The sequence below is a fragment of the Salvia miltiorrhiza genome, chromosome 4, assembly GCF_028751815.1.
Source record: "Salvia miltiorrhiza cultivar Shanhuang (shh) chromosome 4, IMPLAD_Smil_shh, whole genome shotgun sequence".
Classification (NCBI taxonomy): Eukaryota; Viridiplantae; Streptophyta; class Magnoliopsida; order Lamiales; family Lamiaceae; genus Salvia; species Salvia miltiorrhiza.
In genome coordinates this window covers 55246519-55265607 of record NC_080390.1, presented here as the reverse complement: position 1 = coordinate 55265607, position 19089 = coordinate 55246519, and the positions used below count along the sequence as shown (strand labels likewise).

At 37.2% G+C, this 19089-nt stretch overlaps 3 protein-coding genes across 11 annotated transcripts; all 3 read right to left on the bottom strand.

The window, feature by feature from the left end:
* Positions 1–1208: 1208 nt before the first annotated feature.
* LOC131020847 (soluble inorganic pyrophosphatase 1-like) lies at positions 1209–5052 on the bottom strand. Its single transcript, XM_057949891.1, has 9 exons — positions 4968–5052; positions 4739–4861; positions 4550–4578; positions 4320–4385; positions 3363–3470; positions 2493–2558; positions 2189–2309; positions 2025–2106; positions 1209–1538 (listed from the first exon to the last, which is right to left on the bottom strand). Exons 2-9 carry the CDS (start codon positions 4848–4850, stop codon positions 1496–1498), a joined length of 627 nt encoding a protein of 208 aa, XP_057805874.1. The 5' UTR covers positions 4851–4861; positions 4968–5052; the 3' UTR covers positions 1209–1495.
* A 1399-nt stretch (positions 5053–6451) lies between these two features.
* Positions 6452–9092, bottom strand: LOC131020846 (probably inactive receptor-like protein kinase At2g46850). Its single transcript, XM_057949890.1, has 3 exons — positions 8175–9092; positions 7835–7918; positions 6452–7578 (listed from the first exon to the last, which is right to left on the bottom strand). Exons 1-3 carry the CDS (start codon positions 8881–8883, stop codon positions 6527–6529), a joined length of 1845 nt encoding a protein of 614 aa, XP_057805873.1. The 5' UTR covers positions 8884–9092; the 3' UTR covers positions 6452–6526.
* A 1581-nt stretch (positions 9093–10673) lies between these two features.
* Positions 10674–17966, bottom strand: LOC131020844 (protein LATE ELONGATED HYPOCOTYL-like). 9 transcript variants are annotated; one of them, XM_057949888.1, is made up of 9 exons: positions 17604–17897; positions 17397–17422; positions 17090–17168; positions 16880–16918; positions 16667–16778; positions 16385–16446; positions 13094–13303; positions 11403–12893; positions 10674–11318 (listed from the first exon to the last, which is right to left on the bottom strand). In XM_057949888.1, exons 4-9 carry the CDS (start codon positions 16916–16918, stop codon positions 10926–10928), a joined length of 2307 nt encoding a protein of 768 aa, XP_057805871.1. In that variant the 5' UTR covers positions 17090–17168; positions 17397–17422; positions 17604–17897; the 3' UTR covers positions 10674–10925. The 9 variants fall into 9 exon arrangements, with proteins under 9 accessions (XP_057805871.1, XP_057805866.1, XP_057805869.1 ...); XM_057949883.1 differs by having other exon boundaries at positions 17090–17422; positions 17604–17934; XM_057949886.1 differs by lacking the exon at positions 17090–17168 and having other exon boundaries at positions 16880–17051.
* Between the last annotated feature and the right edge of the window lie 1123 nt (positions 17967–19089).

The window sequence follows — 19089 nt, the reverse complement described above, 5'->3', positions numbered from 1 at the left end:
GTCGACTAAATGTAACAATGGTGCCCATCATCTGTTCGACGAAATGCCTCACTCAATATACTAGACAATACTTTCCCACATTTTCTATTTTGCACATGAACTTAAAATTGTCATTAAATACACGAACCTTCATTTCTGTCTGATTGTGCATATGATGGGCATTTTCGGCGAATGCTTCGTTAATATATTTTTGAATTCTTGTAGTGGAATTTACATGATGTCCAACTACGTCATTTAAGCCAGACTTCTACCTTTATGTTCATTTGGCGAAAAATATTTATCACGTACAAAATATGAAAGAAATGAAAGCTAGTGTATTTAAAAGCACGATTATATTTTAATTGGTTCTCACCTTATTATTTACCCATTTTACATATCAATTAGAAAAGTCATAGCATATACATGATGTAATCATCAAATTAAAACTTGATGGGAATAGCTCCGACGAATACCTTTGTGTTTTTGGGATTATATATCCGTTGACACGCGCTTCCTCCTCCGCCGCATGAGGAGCTAAGAGAGGAGGCGTCGTGGGGTGGTGGCGGCGGAACACTTCTTTCACGGTGGCTTGCAACTTGCAAGTATGGGAGCCTCGAGATGTCGGAATCCTTCACTATTTTCTTCTCCATATTTGTATTTGGTAATGATTTTACACTACAAACAATATGGTCTCACACCTTTACACATTTTTACTACATTAATTATACTCTTCTTAATAATCGTGCCCGAAAAAAATAGGACAAACCTAATGGGACGGAGGAAGTATATGTTAAGGAATGAAATAACTAGAGGAATTAAAAATTAATTTTTGCACGAGAGCAATTGAGCTTGGCCGAGGTAAATGATACATTTGGAAGAGCAATTAAAAATTAGTAATTTTTACAGAAACCTGTAATCACTATTTTCGATGCGCACCGGATCAAAATCGCATAATAGTAAACTAGCATGAAAATCATGCGTGTATTGATTTAGCGGTAGAATACTGGTTAATGCCTGAAGGCTCCAAGCCTCCATGTTCAAGTTCATCAGGATCTTTGAATTTAATGTTACAATTATTAAAAAAAAAAATGTATCATGAAAACCATACAAAATGGATAAAGCACAGCAAAAACCAGTCAATTTATTTATCATATACTTGATGCCCATTTTTAATACAAAATGGATAAATCACAACAAAAAACAGTTGTTGGAACTTGGAAGCCAGCCAATATTCATTAATAAATACAGCATTTTATTTATCTCTGCATCTCTGTAAATCAAACCAGTTCAAATTACAAACGATAAACTTATTTTTATACAGAAGAAACAAACTAGCAACTAATTAACAAAAAGTAATATGACAAAAGAAATTAAAAACTGAATTATGAAATTCAGTTTTTATTTATGATATTAATATAGTACTAATTAACGCTCTTTAATTAATTAAGTAGCAATCATCTCCTGCCAAAAACTGATGATTGCGGTTTGCTCTCGCGATAATGCAGCCTCTGACGCCTCATTTCTTCAGTGTTAGCAAAATATATTCAGCATATAGATCTCTGCACAACAATTACGCCATAAATAAATAAAAAGAGTCCAAAAATTACTTTAATTTTTTTTTGGTATTGATCAGTAAATACTCGAACATTTCCCATTTTTCAGTTTTACTCCACAACTTAAAAATCTGCATATATATATACATGAACTTTGTATTTTTTATGATGTTGCACCCGACGAATTTTTTACCCATAAATCATTGCTGACATGGCACCCGAATTGACATTCCAGATCCTACAATTACATATTCCAGATCCCAAATTGACAACAAACTTATCCGCTTCATTATGCACTTCAAACTTCGCTCTCAATTCGGCTGCCATGCCAACAACGATTTGGGTGTAAAAATTTGTCCCGTGCAAAATCAAAAAGAAATAAACAGATTTTAAAATTAAGGTGCAAAATCAAAAAATGGAAAATGTTCGAGTATTTACATGTCAATATCCCATTTTTTTTTCTTTTTCTAAATATTATTTAGGGATTCTCACATGGACTGTTGAACAGTTTCTAGTGCAGCTGCGGGAGGCAAGAATTCGTTCACTGCCACCTCTTTATTTTCATTCTTTTTATCTGCGCACACATATGTTTAATTAATTTATTTGAGTGATTACGAAATTGAAATTAATTAATTGGAATGAATAAAAGAATTTACAATCTTCAAAGAATCGTCGGATTTCCATGAGCCGATGAGGGGCGAGCTGCTTGATGTCTGTGTAGTGTCTATATTCTGGATCATCAGCGCATACGGCTATCAACTTATCATCTTTCTCTCCCTGTTTTGCGATTTTCGATTTAATTAATTACTCAATTCGTCCCATTATTAATGACACGTATTCTATTTTGGAACGTTCCAAATTAAATGACTCATTTCTATTTTAATGGAACGGAGGAAGTATTAAATATGTATAGAGAAAATCTCTTCGAAGACATTCAAACAGTGAAGATTCTTAACATACCTGGTCAATCATAGGCATCAACCCAATAGGCCTGACCCTTAGCATGCTGCCGGGGAGGACTGGCTCCTGTTCCATACCTCTTGAGAATATTTTATTTCATGATATATGTATATATAGAGAGAGGGGGCTTCAATTTATTTTAGCGAAAAGCATATAATAAGAAATTCTATTTTAATATTATACAAAAAAAATTGATAATTGCGCAAAAATATTCGCGTAAATTCGTGTAACAATATTGTCATGTACATTATTACACGAATTTTGATTACACGAAAAAATTGTATAAATCGTGTAAATATGTAAGAGCATAAATGTCAAAAATGACAACTATTTTCATATTTAAGAATTGGATATTCTGTCTATATATAATATGTACATATGTAAATCAATAAAATCATTAGTGGAGATTGTGAAATTGTTGATATATGGATCTAACGTACGAGATCACTTTGAATAAAAAAAATAATGTGTACATATATAGAGAGAGAGAGTGTGACCAAATATGGCGAGAAATGAAAATGAATCTGAAACGTAAGATATTCAAATCCTATGACTGATATTTATTTGAAAGGAGCGAAAATTTCATCTGGATACCAATATTAAAAGGACCGAAAATTTTACCACATCGCTATTTTTTAATTACAAAAATTTATTCGTAAATTATCATGGCTTATTTGTAGTTCTTATTTCTCACGAAATATAGCATTCTCACTCGACCTCAACCATATAATATATATATTGTGCGTGTCGGCAGTAGAATGGTCAGTATCTAAGATCAAAGATTTTAGATTTAAATTCACTGTCATTATTTTTTTAAAAAATTTTATATAAAAGAAGTTAATATATAGTGACAAATTTGAAGGTACTTACTTGCATAAGGACCAAAACATCGATGGGGTCATTGTCTTCACATAGAGTGCGTGGAATGAAACCGTAGTTGTGAGGATATACTACTGACGAGTATAGAACACGATCAACCTGAAAATTTTCTGAACAACTTTAATTAGTAAAATTAAATATTACTCCCCCCGTCCCAATGTATCTAAGACTCTTTCTATTTAAGGCGTTCCACTGTAAGTGAGATTCTTTCCTTTTTTGGTAAAGATTTACCTTTTAAACACATTTTCACCTACAAACAAAATATATTTTTCTTAATTTTCGTGTAAAAAAAAAGGTCTCACATACAGTGGGGCGGAGGGAGTAATACACACTTTAATTGGCGGCTACTTTGTATTTAATTTGCCTCTTCCAAAATTATTAGATGGACTAATTAAATTTAGTTCGAGATAAATTATTCAGATGCAAGCTGAATGAAGTAAAAACTATCTGCCTTGAAATGTTCAATGAAAATAGCTCCATTTCACTTTCCTTACATTTCTTCTTGCGAAATATTGTAAAATTACTAGCCAATTTTTCTAATGAGGGTATATACCCTTACCCAAAAGAAAATTAAGTTCTCCCTTCGTACATGAAAATATGTCCTAATTTGCCATTTTTGTTCGATTACGAAAACATGTCTTGATATATATGTATATATATATATTTTATTGTTTGTCGATCCACCATTTTTAATCTGTGGGGCTCTCTCTTTCACTATTTTCTTAAATTTATGGGATCCTTTCTTTACTCACTGAATAAATAACTAATTTATCTTAAAACTTGTATCGTCCTCCTGTATAACCTATTTTTGTGGATAAGGGGAGTAATAGTTTAAGAAAACTTTCATAAATAAGCGAATTGTAATTTATGTGAGACTAAAGGAACAATGGTTATATAAATTCAAATCCCAAAGATAGTAATACCAAGCAACCATATTAATTGATATACCTTTATGAGACCAGTTTTCTTGTCAAGTTCATACTTCACTTTACTCCCTTTTGTTATCTCCACAACCTGTCAAACACATATAATGTTTAATATATTGGTTAATTACCTTTTCCCCAATTACATAAAAATTAGAAAATAAAATCTTAAAAAATATAATTATATATCGATCACGAGAATTTAATTAAATTTTAAATCTCCATAATCAAGGGACACGCTGTTTAAAGACCTACGCAGTTGAGAATCTGAGGTGCTTCAGCACCTGCAAGGAAACACAAACGCAAGTCATTCAATACACCGCGACAAATATCCCTTATATTTTTCAAGCTTCAATCACTTTGCAGATATACGTCGTGTGCAATTTCAATTACATCTGAATATAATGAAAATTCCCAAATTAAATAATAATTAGATTAATTTACCAACTTCAATGTCGTGCCAAAGATGAGCGATGACCGATCTCTTGGACAAGGACGACAAGATCCTTTTGTTCAGCTTGGGAGATCCGGATTTAGATTCTTCCGGCTTGCTCATTTTAGATCAATCTGCAAAAAAATATATATATAATAATTAGATAAACAAGATGAAATATTAATTTAATGCTCGATCTGTTTATAGATAGCTTTGAATTAAGAAAATGCAGTAGTATACTTTAGAATTAGTAGAACAAAACTGCTCGAGACAAAGCAAAAAAAAAAAAAAATTGTTAATGGCAATGAATCGCATTAGCATAATATATAATATATATAAAGCATAAGCACGTACACATGTAAATCGATCCACACAAAAAGGGCTAAATTAGTGATCCATTTGCCATTTTTATTCCCATTTGCCCTATTCCTCCTACTCGATCCATTTTATTCGGTCACAATAAAATTGAAATGTTGTAACAAGTAGGGCTGTCTAAATGGTTATCGGGTTTTGGGTATCCAATTAACCGAACCGAAATTCCCGGGTTTGGGTATCCAATAACCGAAAATTTCGGGTAATGGATCGGTTTCGGTTATTGTTTTTTTGGAAATTTCGGTTATCGGTTAACCCGAAAAACCGATCGGGTTAACCGAATAACCGAAAATTATTTTATTAATTATTTAATATATATATTATCAATATATCATATATAATATATTATATATTTGTAAATTAATATATAAATATATTTGTAAATTATTTAATATATATATATATATATATATTTGTAAATTTACATATATATTATATATTTACAAATATATTATAAATCTGTAAATTTATAATATATATTGGTAAATTTACAAATATATTATATATAATATATATATTATATATTTACAAATATATTATATTTGTAAATTTACAAACAATTTACATATATATTATAATATATTTACAAATATATTATATATTTGTAAATTTACATATATATTATATATTTGTAAATTATTTAATATATATATAATATATATTTGTAAATATATATTATATATTTGTAATTTCTTTTAGAGTAGATAGAGCAAAAATTATTTGAATTTTATTTTTTAAATGGGTATTTCGGATACCCAAATAACCCAATTGGTTAACCGAACTTCTAAAGCGGTTCGGGAACGGTTATTGAAATTTGGCAATTTCGGGTTCGGGTAACCGAAAATTCGGGTACGGGTAACCGAACCCGAACCGATCGACAGCCCTAGTAACAAGTAAGATCAAAACGTTCAATTTAATTAATCTTATTTATTTATTTTTATATATTTTGTGTTCATTTTGTGATCTAGCTAGCTAAAATCGTTAGACAAGTGAAGTGGTTTATAAGTACGTTGAAATACACGAACTTTCACACTTTTCTTATTTTGCTTATGAATTTAAAATTCTGCCTCCAAATACATGAATCTTCATAGTTGTCTGATTTTGTACATTATGAACATTCTCGGCGAATGATTCGTCAATATATTTTTGTATTTATGTAGTGGAATTTACCTTGTGTCCAACTACATCATTTAGGAAGACTTCTGTTTAAAGCTGCGCAAAAAGTTTCGACTTTTACCTCAACTTTCATTCGTCGATAAAGTTTATCGTGTGCAAAATTAAAGTTCGTTAGAGGCATAATTTTAAGTTCATGTTGAAAATCATAAATGTGTGAAAATTCATGTATTTTGGCGTTATTTCCCCTTAATTAATTAAGCAAATCAATACAGCCAGCCAGTTCAGTATTAAAATGGAGTAGAAATGTTCAATTATACATATGAGTCGGGTTTGGTTTGCGACGGGACGTAGATTGAATCCGGCGACATGGATATCATCTGAAGGAGGCTGGAATTGGAGAACGTCTCCTCCAACGCCGGCCCCCTCCGGCTGCCTCCGTCGACGCAGTCTCGGGCGATATGCAGCAGCTCCCTCGCCACGTCGGCCATCCCGAGCTTGGCGGCGTCGGCCCCGAAGAGCAGGCACCGCGTGGCGAGGTCGACGACGATCTGTATCTGCTCGCGCCTCGACGGCGGCTGCTCGTGGTAGTAGAGGCTGGGGTCCACCATCTCCTCGAGCTTCCCCTTGTGGAGGGCCTGCTCCGCCGCGGCATTGCCCGTGATGATCTCGAGGAGCACGAGGCCGAGGCCGTAGACGTCGCTCCTCCGCCTCCGGCCGTCGTCGTCGGCGTGGCGCAGCTCGAAGCCGGCGAGCTTGACGGAGAAGTCGGCGTCGAGGAAGATGCAGGCGGAGTGGAGGTCGTGGTGGAACACGGGCGGCGAGATGTCGTTGTGGAGGAAGGCGAGGGTGGAAGCGGTTTGAGCGGCGACGGCGAGCCTCCGGTGCCAGTGGAAGGGCACGTTCTCGTGCCGGGCGCGGCGGAGGTGGTCCATCAGCGTCCCGTTTTCGGGGCGGTCGTAGACGACGAGGGGCGCGGCGCCGGGGTTGACGGACCACCCGACGACGCGCGCCACGCTCCCGTGGGACGCGGAGACGGCGGCGAGCGTCTCGAGGCGGAGCATGACGCGGATGAGGTCCGCCTCGGTCTCGCAGTCGCAGTGCAGGACTTTCTGCACTGCGACGCGGGAGCCGCCGCCCACCACGCCTCCGTAGAGCGTGGAGGTTGGGGTGGCGGCGGCGCCGTCGAGGCCCTCGCCGAATCCCATGGTGGCCTCCTCGAGCTCGTGGTAGGTGAAGAGCCTGGCCTTGTGGGAGGAGAAGGCGGTTTGGCAATGCTCTGAGTTTAATTTGTGTGATCGAATACTGCGTTTCATGAGGAAAAGTGCCGTCAACGACACAATAGATAGAGTTGAGGTTAGTAACCCTGCATCAATCACAACCATGTTAATTAATAAAAGAATATAATTTAGTATCTAGTATATACTATTAAATATTAAAAGTTCTAACAATTTGATTTTAATCAAAAAATTTATTAAAATACCCAACCGAACCAATCAAAATTCAAATCTATTTCGGTTCGATTTTGCTCACTTTTCCAATTAGCGCAATTTTTTTTTTGATAAATTATATAAGTAAATAAAAAAAATTAAAAATCACAAGACTTCTCTTTAGCTACGTACCGGCTAAAATGATTGCCTTTTTTCTGCCATGTTTAACCTCATAGCACTCATTTCCATGAACTTCCTTTCCATCCTTGAAGCAGGCTGCCGAAAATATAAAACGTGCATTGATTAGTAAACCAAAAAAAAAAAAAAAAATTGTTACTCAAAAAAAAGTTGGAGTATTACTTTTGTGCCCATGACAATTAATCAAAAAAAATTTAGAGCTCACAATATTGTGGACTCGAATTCAGACTTTAACATTATGACTTGAGGTTAAAGTCTGAATTAAAGTACACTATATTGTGTGTTCTAAATTTTTTTTGATTAATTGTTAATTTATAAAAAAAAAAGAGCTTACACTTGATGCATCCGACTCCCGCGGGGAAGCCGTCGCCGGAGAATCCATCAACGCATCGGCATCTGAATCCGTTGGCAACGGAAGTAGCGTTGACGACATTGGCATTGGCGGCGCAGGCGGGGGCGGCGGTGGAGTTCCTGGGAAGCGCCCATTCCAGCTTGACGCCGCGGATGCCGACGGCGCTGCCGGGGACAACGACCCAGGAGGAGAATCCCCTGCAGCCGTAGCGCGAGAAGGCGGCGAGGCCGTCGGCGGGGCGCCATGCGCCGCGGTCGGAGAGGGGGTAGCAGCAGGAGGGGTAGGCCGCGGCGGCGCGGCCGTCGCAGGAGGGCATGGAGGAGGTGCGCTCGCATTCGGGCTTGCAGAGGGAGGAGTCGTCACAGCCGTACAAGTCGAGGACGTTGTCGGCGGAGACGGCGAGGTACTGATCGGCGGCGAAGGGGAAGGAGCGGAGGTCGTTGTAGTGGCGGCAGAGGGAGGCGTTGGGGAAGTCGAGGAGGAGGCCGTCGGGGAGGAAGCGGAGGACGCGGTAGGAGCGGGAGGCGAGGGTGAGGAAGAGGGAGGAGGAGTTGAGGCAGGAGAGGCGGAAGGCGGCGGGGGCGGGGGAGGCGGGGGAGAGGTGGAAGGGGAAGGGGATGGCGGAGGGGCCGCATGCGGAGGCGAGGAGGAGGGGGGCGTGGAGGAGGAAGAGGATCGACGACGGTGACATGGCATGGGTGGGGAAGTGAGGGAGAGAGGGAGAGGGGAAATGGAGGAAAGGTGTAGTGTTGGAGTGAGGGAAGGGGAGACGGTTGGTCTCAGGAATGGGACGCAGTCGTACCTATGCAACTGTGCTAATCCCGTGCGTCGCGGAAATTGGGACTTGGAAACACGCCCGCCAATTGGATTTTTCGCCTCTCTTCTCTTATTACTATCAAAAATATTATAGTATTTTTTTTTGAGCAATGCTAAACATCCACATTGTGGCCACCCACAATTTACTTAAATAAAAAATAATTTAATTTATTTAATTTATTTTTTTAAATAAAAATAAGATTTAATTATTTTATCATATTCTCTGCATTGTAATTATTTTTTTGTAATTTTTTGGTAACTTTTTTATTTTTATTAAAAAATAAATTAAAAATAAAAAATGCAAAAAAATTGAAAAAATAAGTACAATGTAGAGAATATAGTAAAATAACTAAATCCTATTTTTATTTAAAAAAATAAATTAAATAAATCAAAATTTTCCTTATAATACTAGTGTGTGGGTGGCCACAATGTGGCTGCATAGATTTATTGTTTTTTTTTCTCTCTTTAATTATTAGTAATAATTAGCAGTAATATGCTCCCTCCGTGAATGAAAGAACTTTCTGAGAGAGAGAGAGACATGAGTTTTAAGAAAAGGTTATTGAATATATTGAGAATGTGGAAAAAAAATGTTAAGTGTATTGTGAGCGGTGGAAAATTGTTGTAATTAGTATTGGAGTAGTGAAAAAGGTGAAAAATGTGAATATATTGAGTATTGTAATTTACAAGTGGTGGGATATAATTCAAAAATAGGTAGATTTTTTTTTTTTTTTTTGTGGAGGTTCAGAAAGAAAAGGTTGAAGTTCTTTAGGACAAAAAATAAGAAAAAAGTATGAATCGGTTAGAAATTATACGAGTTAATTGTTGTTATTTATAGAATTGAGTCACTTTTAGTGAGATAGCCTAAAGTGGGATAATACGATGAAGGAAGTATTACATATCACTTATTAATATATTCAAACATTTTTATTATATTTAGTTTAATAAAGTATATTTGCATTTTCGTTTCATGCATGCACAAAAATATTTACAGAAATCTCTTTAGTTTGCAAATTATCATAAGAAAAAAGTGGGATAAAAAAAAGATATGAAAATTTTATCACATTTTAATGGTTCCATTTTGCCTCTCACATAATTTATAATAAAAAATATGATAAATATTATGACATTAGCACTCTCGAACATATTATCATGAATACAAGTAAAAACGAGGGAAAAAAATGTGTTTTCTACTATTTTCATCAAAGAGAACACACCATCATGTAATAAATAAGGATAACAAAGAGGTTGCTCGTAAAAATGATGAAAAATTACAAATTTCGCCGGTCACCAACCATGATAATATCTATGCCTACTTGCAAAACTTTCAAAGGTGCCATGATTTTCAAAATATATTATTCCTATTTTCCTACGTCTACTAAAGGAAGTCCTAAGGGAAGTTGGCACAAATTTTTTTAAAAAAATAATTATTTATTTAATGAATGGAGAAAAGACCCCACAAAAAAGAATAATATTTAGTAAAATTAATTCTAAAAAAATGTCAGGACATGTTTTCGTAGACAGACGAAAATGGCAAACTATGACTTTTTTCCATGGACGGAGGGAATACTGTTTATAACATGAATCATGCTAAACAAGAGGTTACACTTGCAACATGAACAACTCGAGAAGAATTAGAAAAGTGAGATTTTGTTTAGGTATAGGAAATTAGAGGAAGAGAGTTACCCTTATCGACTGGCGATTATATATGTCCATCCAAGGAAGTTATTAGAATTACAGTTGCTTGGTCTCCTAGTAGACAGTAGTAATAGTACACACAACAACAACTACACCAAATTAAAGTACCCGTGGTTCTTCCAATCAATACATTAAACTCAGACACATAATTATAGAGAATTGAAGTGAAAAATGCAATACCAAAGAGAGAGGGCGCAGCTTTACATTGGGGTATACTTATAATCAAGTCGAAGCCTCCCCTTCCACGCGCAATCTCTTGGGGCATTTCTCCTCATCGTGGCAGTTTCCCGACACGCCGCACTCTTTCGCCTCCACCGAACATCTCTTGTAAGGTTTGAATCCAGTCCGGCGCGCTTTCAGCTTGCCGTGTCCCAGTCCAGTGTACACCGGTGCTTCTTCCTCCTTGTTCTCGCCAATCGGAGGTGCTGTGCCGCCTTCCACGCCTTTTTTCTGGGGGAAGGAACCCCATGCCATCCCATTGAGGTCTAACTGTAGTCCCTTTTCAGCTATCCCACTTTCCTTGATGCAGTTTACGTTGCCCTTGTTCGTGTGTGGAGGCGAAAAGCTCTGGGGCAATACTTGTCTGGAGAAGAGTTTTCGAAATGCCAGTCGGCCCTGCATCGACAGAAGATTAAGGTATGAATGCCAGCATGGAATTGATAAGCTATGTTGTTCACAAAGACAAGAGTGCTCCATTACCTCATCTGATACTTCCTTCCAAGAGTCTCCGACATTACTTGTGCTTCTACAACGTCGATTAAATGGATCACCGAAAGGATGCATTGCTGCATCAATTTCTTCGAGCTCCTCTTTCTCTTGTATATGTTTATCCTCTTCCCCCTCTTCATGCTTTTCCGTAGCATCAGCTTCTACCTCGCTGCTGGAAGGTGTGTTTGATCCACATGAAGAACGGTCCGCTGGCTTTTTGTTCTTGGACTTGTCTGCTGCTGCATCATGCAGCTCAGCCGTAGGCTCAACTTTCCCTGTTCCAGAAGCGTCTAACGCAACATTCAGTTTCACACCTTCACTTTCTTCAGAATCTGATGATGATAATGTTGGCGACTTTGAAACTGCTTGCTTCTCGTGCAGAGCCCGAGAGCATTCTGGTTCCAGTTGTTGACCTACTAAGGCAGGATCAGGACTGCTCGCTCTTCTTTCACTGTTTACAGCTCGATCTTGGCTGCAAGCCATTGGAGCTGCAGATGCTGATGCAGGAGACGAGGTAAAGCCAGGATGATACGGAGCACATAAAGGAAGTAGGCCATGAGCTGCCCACCATGCAGTTGCAGCTGCTGTGGTAGCTGCAGCAATTGCAGCCAAACTAGGAGTTGCACTTACCGGCCTTGTTTGAAATGCCCCGGCTGAGGCTGTAGATGGTTTAACTGAAGCTTCCACGTTCACAGAAGGCCACGATGTTGCCGCATAGCTAGCTGCAGCATAGGCTAAAGGATTTTGCGACAGGGCGGATACAATAAGACTGGAAAACGTGGTTGCTACATGCAGAAACGACTGGTAATCATCTTGGCTTTGGATGGGAGCGAAGACGGGATGATAACTGGGAAATGACTGGTGAACAGAAGATTTTGTTGCATTATCATAATGTTCAGAGGTACCAGAAGCAGCTGGATTCATGAAATGATTTTGAGGAGCAGGGACTCCACCCATCTGATGAAATGCAGAATCGGCATGTGGCATATCCTGGGAGATACCAAATGCCTTCATTCCTAAGCTCCCATCAAGAATGTGCACAGGGACATGGCGAGGATAATTTTGTGCCGCCGACACATCAGCAGTTCCCACTGTATCATCATTTTCAGACTGCTTCAGCTCATCGATATTTTTAGTATGCACAGATTTCTCTCGTGAAAGGTATGTGTCAACAACATTTGACATCTTGAAAGCGAGCTTATCCTGAAAATACTGTTCATTATCAGACTTCTCCATCTGCAATCCTTTGGTTTCTGTAGTGACCTGGGATGCAGCGGTTTCATCCTGATCCATTGCTTCTCCCGAGAGTGGGATATATTGCCTAAAAGTACAGGATTTTTTAGGAGCATCAGATACAGAGGCGATTTTGTTTGCTGAGGATGGAAATTCACAGGGAGCTGTCTTGAGAGTGAAAGCCTCAAAGCAATTATCCTTGTCATGGTATTCTTTACTGTTTCCGACTTTCTCATCGTCGGAAGGTTTCTGGTAGAACATACCGTGACAGGGAAAAAAAGAACATGTTTATTCCAAGTGAACTAACAAACAAAAAACTAAACTCAAGATCAGAGTACTTCCTTGCAAACACAAGGTACAGAAGAGACAGGAAACAAATACAACCATAGCAGGAAGGATTTACATATACGATGAAATATAACACTGCTAACATAAAGAATAGCTCGTACCTCAGTGTCCACTGTCACTTTACTCTGACATGAGGAAGAAACTGGATTTGATATTTTCCCATCCTTCACTCCCACCTGGGAAGCAGAAGTTCCCGCACTGGTCTTTCGAGGATAAGGATTGTTTGGCTTTCTTTTAGGCCGTGGTGGAGGGATTTCGATGTCAAGAGATTGCCCTAATGGAACTCCTTTAACAGTGGCCTCCTTTTCCAACTGGAATTACATAAAATAAATTAAGCATCACAACACAGTGTTGAACAAAGTTATCCCAAGGTACAAAAAAAGTAGCATATAAGAAACTAACAAGTGACGAATGTTTAAGCCTAAAGTACGCCACAAGATTACTGAGAAATACACCATCCTGAATGCACCTTTTGACAACCCAAAAAGAGTCGGAATATCCAAATATCCAATTCAGTATCTTAGTAGATACCCACTGGTGCTTGGCCTCTTCATAACAGCAAACCACAAATTTCAGCATAATCAATGAAATAAAATCATTTGTACTTTCTACTCTTAGTGATCTAAAATAAATACAGAATGCATTGTTTTCCACTATTTTTGATGTGTATTAATAAAAAAGGGATTGGCTGCACCCAACCAGGTAAGCCTGAACCTATTTCATGCTAGAATTTCTGGCCCTAATCCTCCTTTTCTTTATTCAGGCCAACCTATGGGTTCGACTGGATTGACGTTTTTCATCATTCTGTTAAGAGCCGTTGCCTCCTTATTGGTCTTCCCATCTTGAAAACCACTTTCAGGCTGTAACTGTCACAAATCCAATTTATTGGGCTAAAACTGTCACAAAGTAATATAACCAAACTAGTGTATTTTCCCTAAAAATATGCATGCATTTTCGGAAGTAAATTGAGCTGAAGAATTAAGTTGTTTTCCTCTATTATCCTTCTTGACTCTTCTTCATCCTTAGAAAGCTTGCACTCGCTTGAGGAACATGAAAGTGAATAGTAAATTCAAAAAATTTGCAACTTTTTGCTTCGTCCTATTTTAACGGGATTTCATCACGCAGTAAGAATATATACATATTTTGTACGCTTAATGTTAAACACAAAAATGCATACAATAATACTATCATCAGATTAAAAAAAAATGCAAAGAAAAACATCAATAGCTAGATCATCTAAAGTGATGAGTTCTATGTGAACTCAACCCAATATATATATATATATATATATATATATATATATATATATAGAAGGAGGATCCTGTGAGAACCACATCTTTTTGTGAGAATGACGAACCAACCACAACCATTGATTTGGGCAGATCCAATGATTGTCGAACAGTAAGACATGAACATCATTGTTCATGTTTTTTTATTTATGAACAAATACATAAAACACATGAACATCGTTTTGTTCATGTATTTTATGTATTTGTTCATGGTTTGCCATGAACATCGTTGTTCATCAATTCGCACAGGAACCTAACCCTATATATATATATATATATAGGGGGGGGGAGATGGGTTCACTCAGAAACCATCACATTTCTAGGAACTAAAAACCAATCTAATATATAAATCTTGATAAATTGGATTACCATGATTGATTTTCACGCGGAATGATGCTTCTTTCCATCACAATTTTATGTGAACCACTATCTCTCTTTCTATATATATATCCTGTGAGAATGGCTATCTTGCGTAAGCAATGAGAATATATGAATAAATCAATAAAATCCATGAACAAATCAATGTAACTCATGAACAACCATATTCGTCGGTTTATGTGGTTGTTCATGTGTTACATGAATCTATTCATGGATTTCATTGATTTGTTCATGAATTTCACGTATTATTCATGTATTATTCCCACTAGATCCCAACCCTGTGTGTGTGTGTGTGTGTGTGTAGAAAAGACAGTCAATTAAGACACCATCTTCGATAAGCTCACCTCACAGAAGTAAAACCATCAACCTTATGAATTTGTCAAGCTAATGCACCTCAAAACCTAAAATACCCCCTATATTGAGATTTGTTAGTTTTGCAGCTTCAAGGAAAGAATTTAGTTGAGTGCACATCGATTCGCAACTAAGTATGTTACATAGACATGTATTTTGAATGTTGAAGGCAACGAGGGTCTCAAAGTAGATTTCAAGAACTTTTCAAGCTTAAAAAATACTTATCTATTGAACCATCTCCTTTAGTTAGGTTGATTTGTTCAATGTAGTTATTTCTCCACAAGGCTACAAATTAAGCTTAGTCTATTATATATTAGTGAAGGAAAAAAAAGTTATTAGCCTCATTAATATATAATCTTGTGTACTAACATGATCCTTATAGGAGATTGTTTTCCAGCAAAAAGGGTCACAATTAATCCCTTTATTTATCTTGGCATTTCCATAGAACTATCTCATTTAGTTTGTTATTGTCTTCGGTCCTCCAAAGTTTATCCGCATTTAAGACATGTTAATCTTGGTTTCCTAATTAATGAGGGGTTAAGTTATTTAAAAAATTGGATAGTAGTGGTATACCCCTTCTGAGTAAAGTATAACCACTAGTTTCTATTGTAACTTTTACTCCAACTATTTATTCAAAATCTTCTAGGAGACAAATAAAACAATAGGTTTGTATGGTAAGAAGAAATACAATATTATGAGGGTTCAGAGGTATAATGTGTATAATGAATTATTATCCACCTAAGCATCCTCCCAAAGTTTCACTTTGTGACTCCCTCTAACGAGGACCTTTACTAAGTAGTGGAAATCAATATAACTATGCCATCATTTCATTTTTCTTGGAGGATAGGAGGCAGGGGAAGTCACATGAATTTTCTTGCATGCATTTCATTCTTCCGAGAGTAATGAGGAAAGAGACCAGAGGAAGTTTTAGTTCGCTTGGGAGTACATAATAAATTATTCATATACATAGTACATAATTTAAGTCAGTAAATTTTCTTGAGCTCAAGATGAAAACAAACGAGAATATAGCTCATTGGATTCCTGAAGCATCAACAGTTACCTACACATAGAATCAAAGGACAAGGACACTACTCAAAATGATACTTCACACTTTAACAAAATGTCTCGGATAACTTTAAACCCACAATTTCATATAAAATGTTCATCGGGAAGCACAATTTCACGCAACACATTACTCCCAAGGAATCACAAGATAATATCACAGGCACACTGTCAATTCTGCAAGCCGTAATAAGAAAAGAACATGTAACATATAAATCAGTTCCACTCATCTAATTTCAAGCATGAGATCAACAAACTAGGAAGGGGAAATATATCATGGAAAAGATAGAAAAAGAAGGCAATAGAATTGACCTTTGTGAAAAACTTCTGTGCATGACTTCTTATCTGCACAGCAGTCTTGGTTCCTATATGTTCTGTGCCAACACCAGATACAAAACAGAAACAAGAGCAGGGACAACTCCAAAATCAAAAGAAAATAAACTGAAAAAGAAATCTCATAAACGGAATTATCGGTAATACATCTTAATCACATATACAAATAACAATGTGGAAATGATTACGCAAGGAAGCATGTAATCAACCTGAACCAATTGTCAGGCTTAGATCTATTAGGTAAAGTAAGAAAATAGAGACCTTCTATTCGTTGCCAAGCACGGCCATAGAGCTTGAGAGCTTCTAGAAACCTATTGTGCTCCTCTTCAGTCCATCGCTCCCGCTGCTTAGTAATCGTATAAGGCTTCCTTATCTGCCAACGAAGAATAAACATTCACAGATCTAGAAAAAAACATGTGAGGAGTAGGGGGCAGTTTAAAATTCCACTGAAATATAATGAGTTAATCATAAGACCTTAATGACATGGTCCTCTCCAGATGAATAAGGGTCCATCTAAACAAAAAAACCAAGATAGGCTTCATATAAAGAGGGTGATTTCGTTCATCACTTCCAGCAACAGTGCCAAACAACTTGACCGTTCTGGTGATGGTGTTATTGTACAGGTTTTGATAAAGTAACACTAGTACTGCAAAAGAGAAGAACTTGTAACAGAAAAACTTGTACCAAAAATACTCAACGAAATCTGCCTCTGTTTCCAATCATCAACTCTTCATAAGCAGTACGTCTCTTATAGATTATATATCTGAGGATTGGAAATAAACACAAAACTAATTATAATGACCAAAGCTCTCATTTGTATTTGGCTGGATTTAACAGTGGGAAGATAAGCCGGTAGTCAGAAAAAAAGCAGGATTAGAAGCGGAAACACAGATAGCGAAAGAGAGCAAGGAAAGGAAACCGCATCTCCGAATCCGAAACAATGAAGTACAGTAAAACAAGTAGTAGGTAACTCCTTATGCAGAAACCTCACCAAAACGAACCGCATGTTGCCTTAACCTTTGCATCCACCCACAGAAATAGGAAAAGAGCAGGGAGAAGAAAGAAGAAGAAAAAACAAACAACAGAAATGGTTCAATCAGTATGCTCGAGTACACTCAGTGAGTCATCAACATTGGCAGCCTCACCAATTAAATCAAATAAAAACAATAATCACGCTAATTGCGAGCTCGAGAAGTACCTTCCGAGATATCCATGGCGCGGTGACAGTTCAAAAGCTCCGATCTCTATCTGATCGTGCATGAAGGCATACCCATAAATAGTCAATCGGAGCCTCCACCACGGCGTCCGCAAGCTCAGCAAGGTTGTGCGGGAAAGGAAATTAACCGCTGCAGCCTGCTAATCAACGAGGAGCAGCTCCAATGGAGAAGAGAGTGGGGAAGGAAGAGGAAAGCAGAGAGAGAGAGAAGAGAGAGAGAAATGCAAACGGGTTGTCTGGTTTTGTTTTTTTATTTTTTGATAGGAGGAAAATTGTGAGCCACGAGTAAATACAGAGTAGATTTAAATCATTTAATTTAGGGAAAATTAAGAAATTGGGGGGTTTTATTTGGGGCTGGCAAGCAACCAACAGTGGTGAGGAAATGGAGTTAGGGCACGAGGTGGTGCCAGGTGGCGAAAAGTTAGTGGGTGATGAGTCTCCTCCTGAAGTCCCTGACCCCGCCTTGCACTTTTATTTATTTCTTTTTATTAGAATATATGTGAGGGGCATGTCTCCACCACAAACTCGTGGCCGAGGCCAGAGTCACTCGACTCGTGCCGAGTCAGGAAAAGATTTCGACTCGGGCTGCGGGGCCCACGCTACCCACGTGGCCATCTTTTTTCCTTATCTAGAAGCCTCTCCCCCTAATCCATTTGCCCCTTATCTGCTCTTCACTTCTTTGCCGTAACATATTCTTCCTATTAAAACAAAATGAAATAATTTTATTTTATACTCCTTCCATCCCAACTTAAATGATGCACTTTTTTTCGGCACGGAATTTAAAAAAAATAAAATTATAATATAAAAGTGTGTAAAGGTGTGTGGGGTCACATTTTTTGTAGTGTAAAATTATTACCATAAATAAAAACGCATCATTTTAATTGAGACAGCTCAAAAAGGAATACACGTCATTTAAATTGGAAGGGTTGGAGTAATATAAAATAATTACTTAATTTTTTTTCACTTGTTAAGAATCTAATTACTATAATTAGTATCATATAATCATTCAATTGATCAAACATTGAAATTAGGGAGTGAAATTAGAATGAATTCTTAAATTTTGATGCTAATTAATACTCCGTCCGTCTCACTCCAATAGGCTCACTTCTTTTGGACACGGAGATTGAGAAAACTTACTTTTTAGTAGGAAAGTAATAGTAAAGTGGTGTGGTCCACACCAATTAAGTACATTTTTATTCAAAATTGAAAATGAGCCTATTAAAGTGGGAGAGAGAGAGTATTTTTTAGTTTTAGAACAATTTTGTTTTAGAATTACAAAAGAGATCTAATATATAAACAAATCAGTAATGCGCACGCAAGCGGAACTTCTACATTATATAAAAATGAGAAAATAATTACAGACAAAATCTTTGAATATCTCAACTTTGACACTTGAGTTAGGTCTCATCGGCTTAGAACAAAATCTTAAAACATCTTATATTTTGATACGAGTGTTAGATAAGTGTTG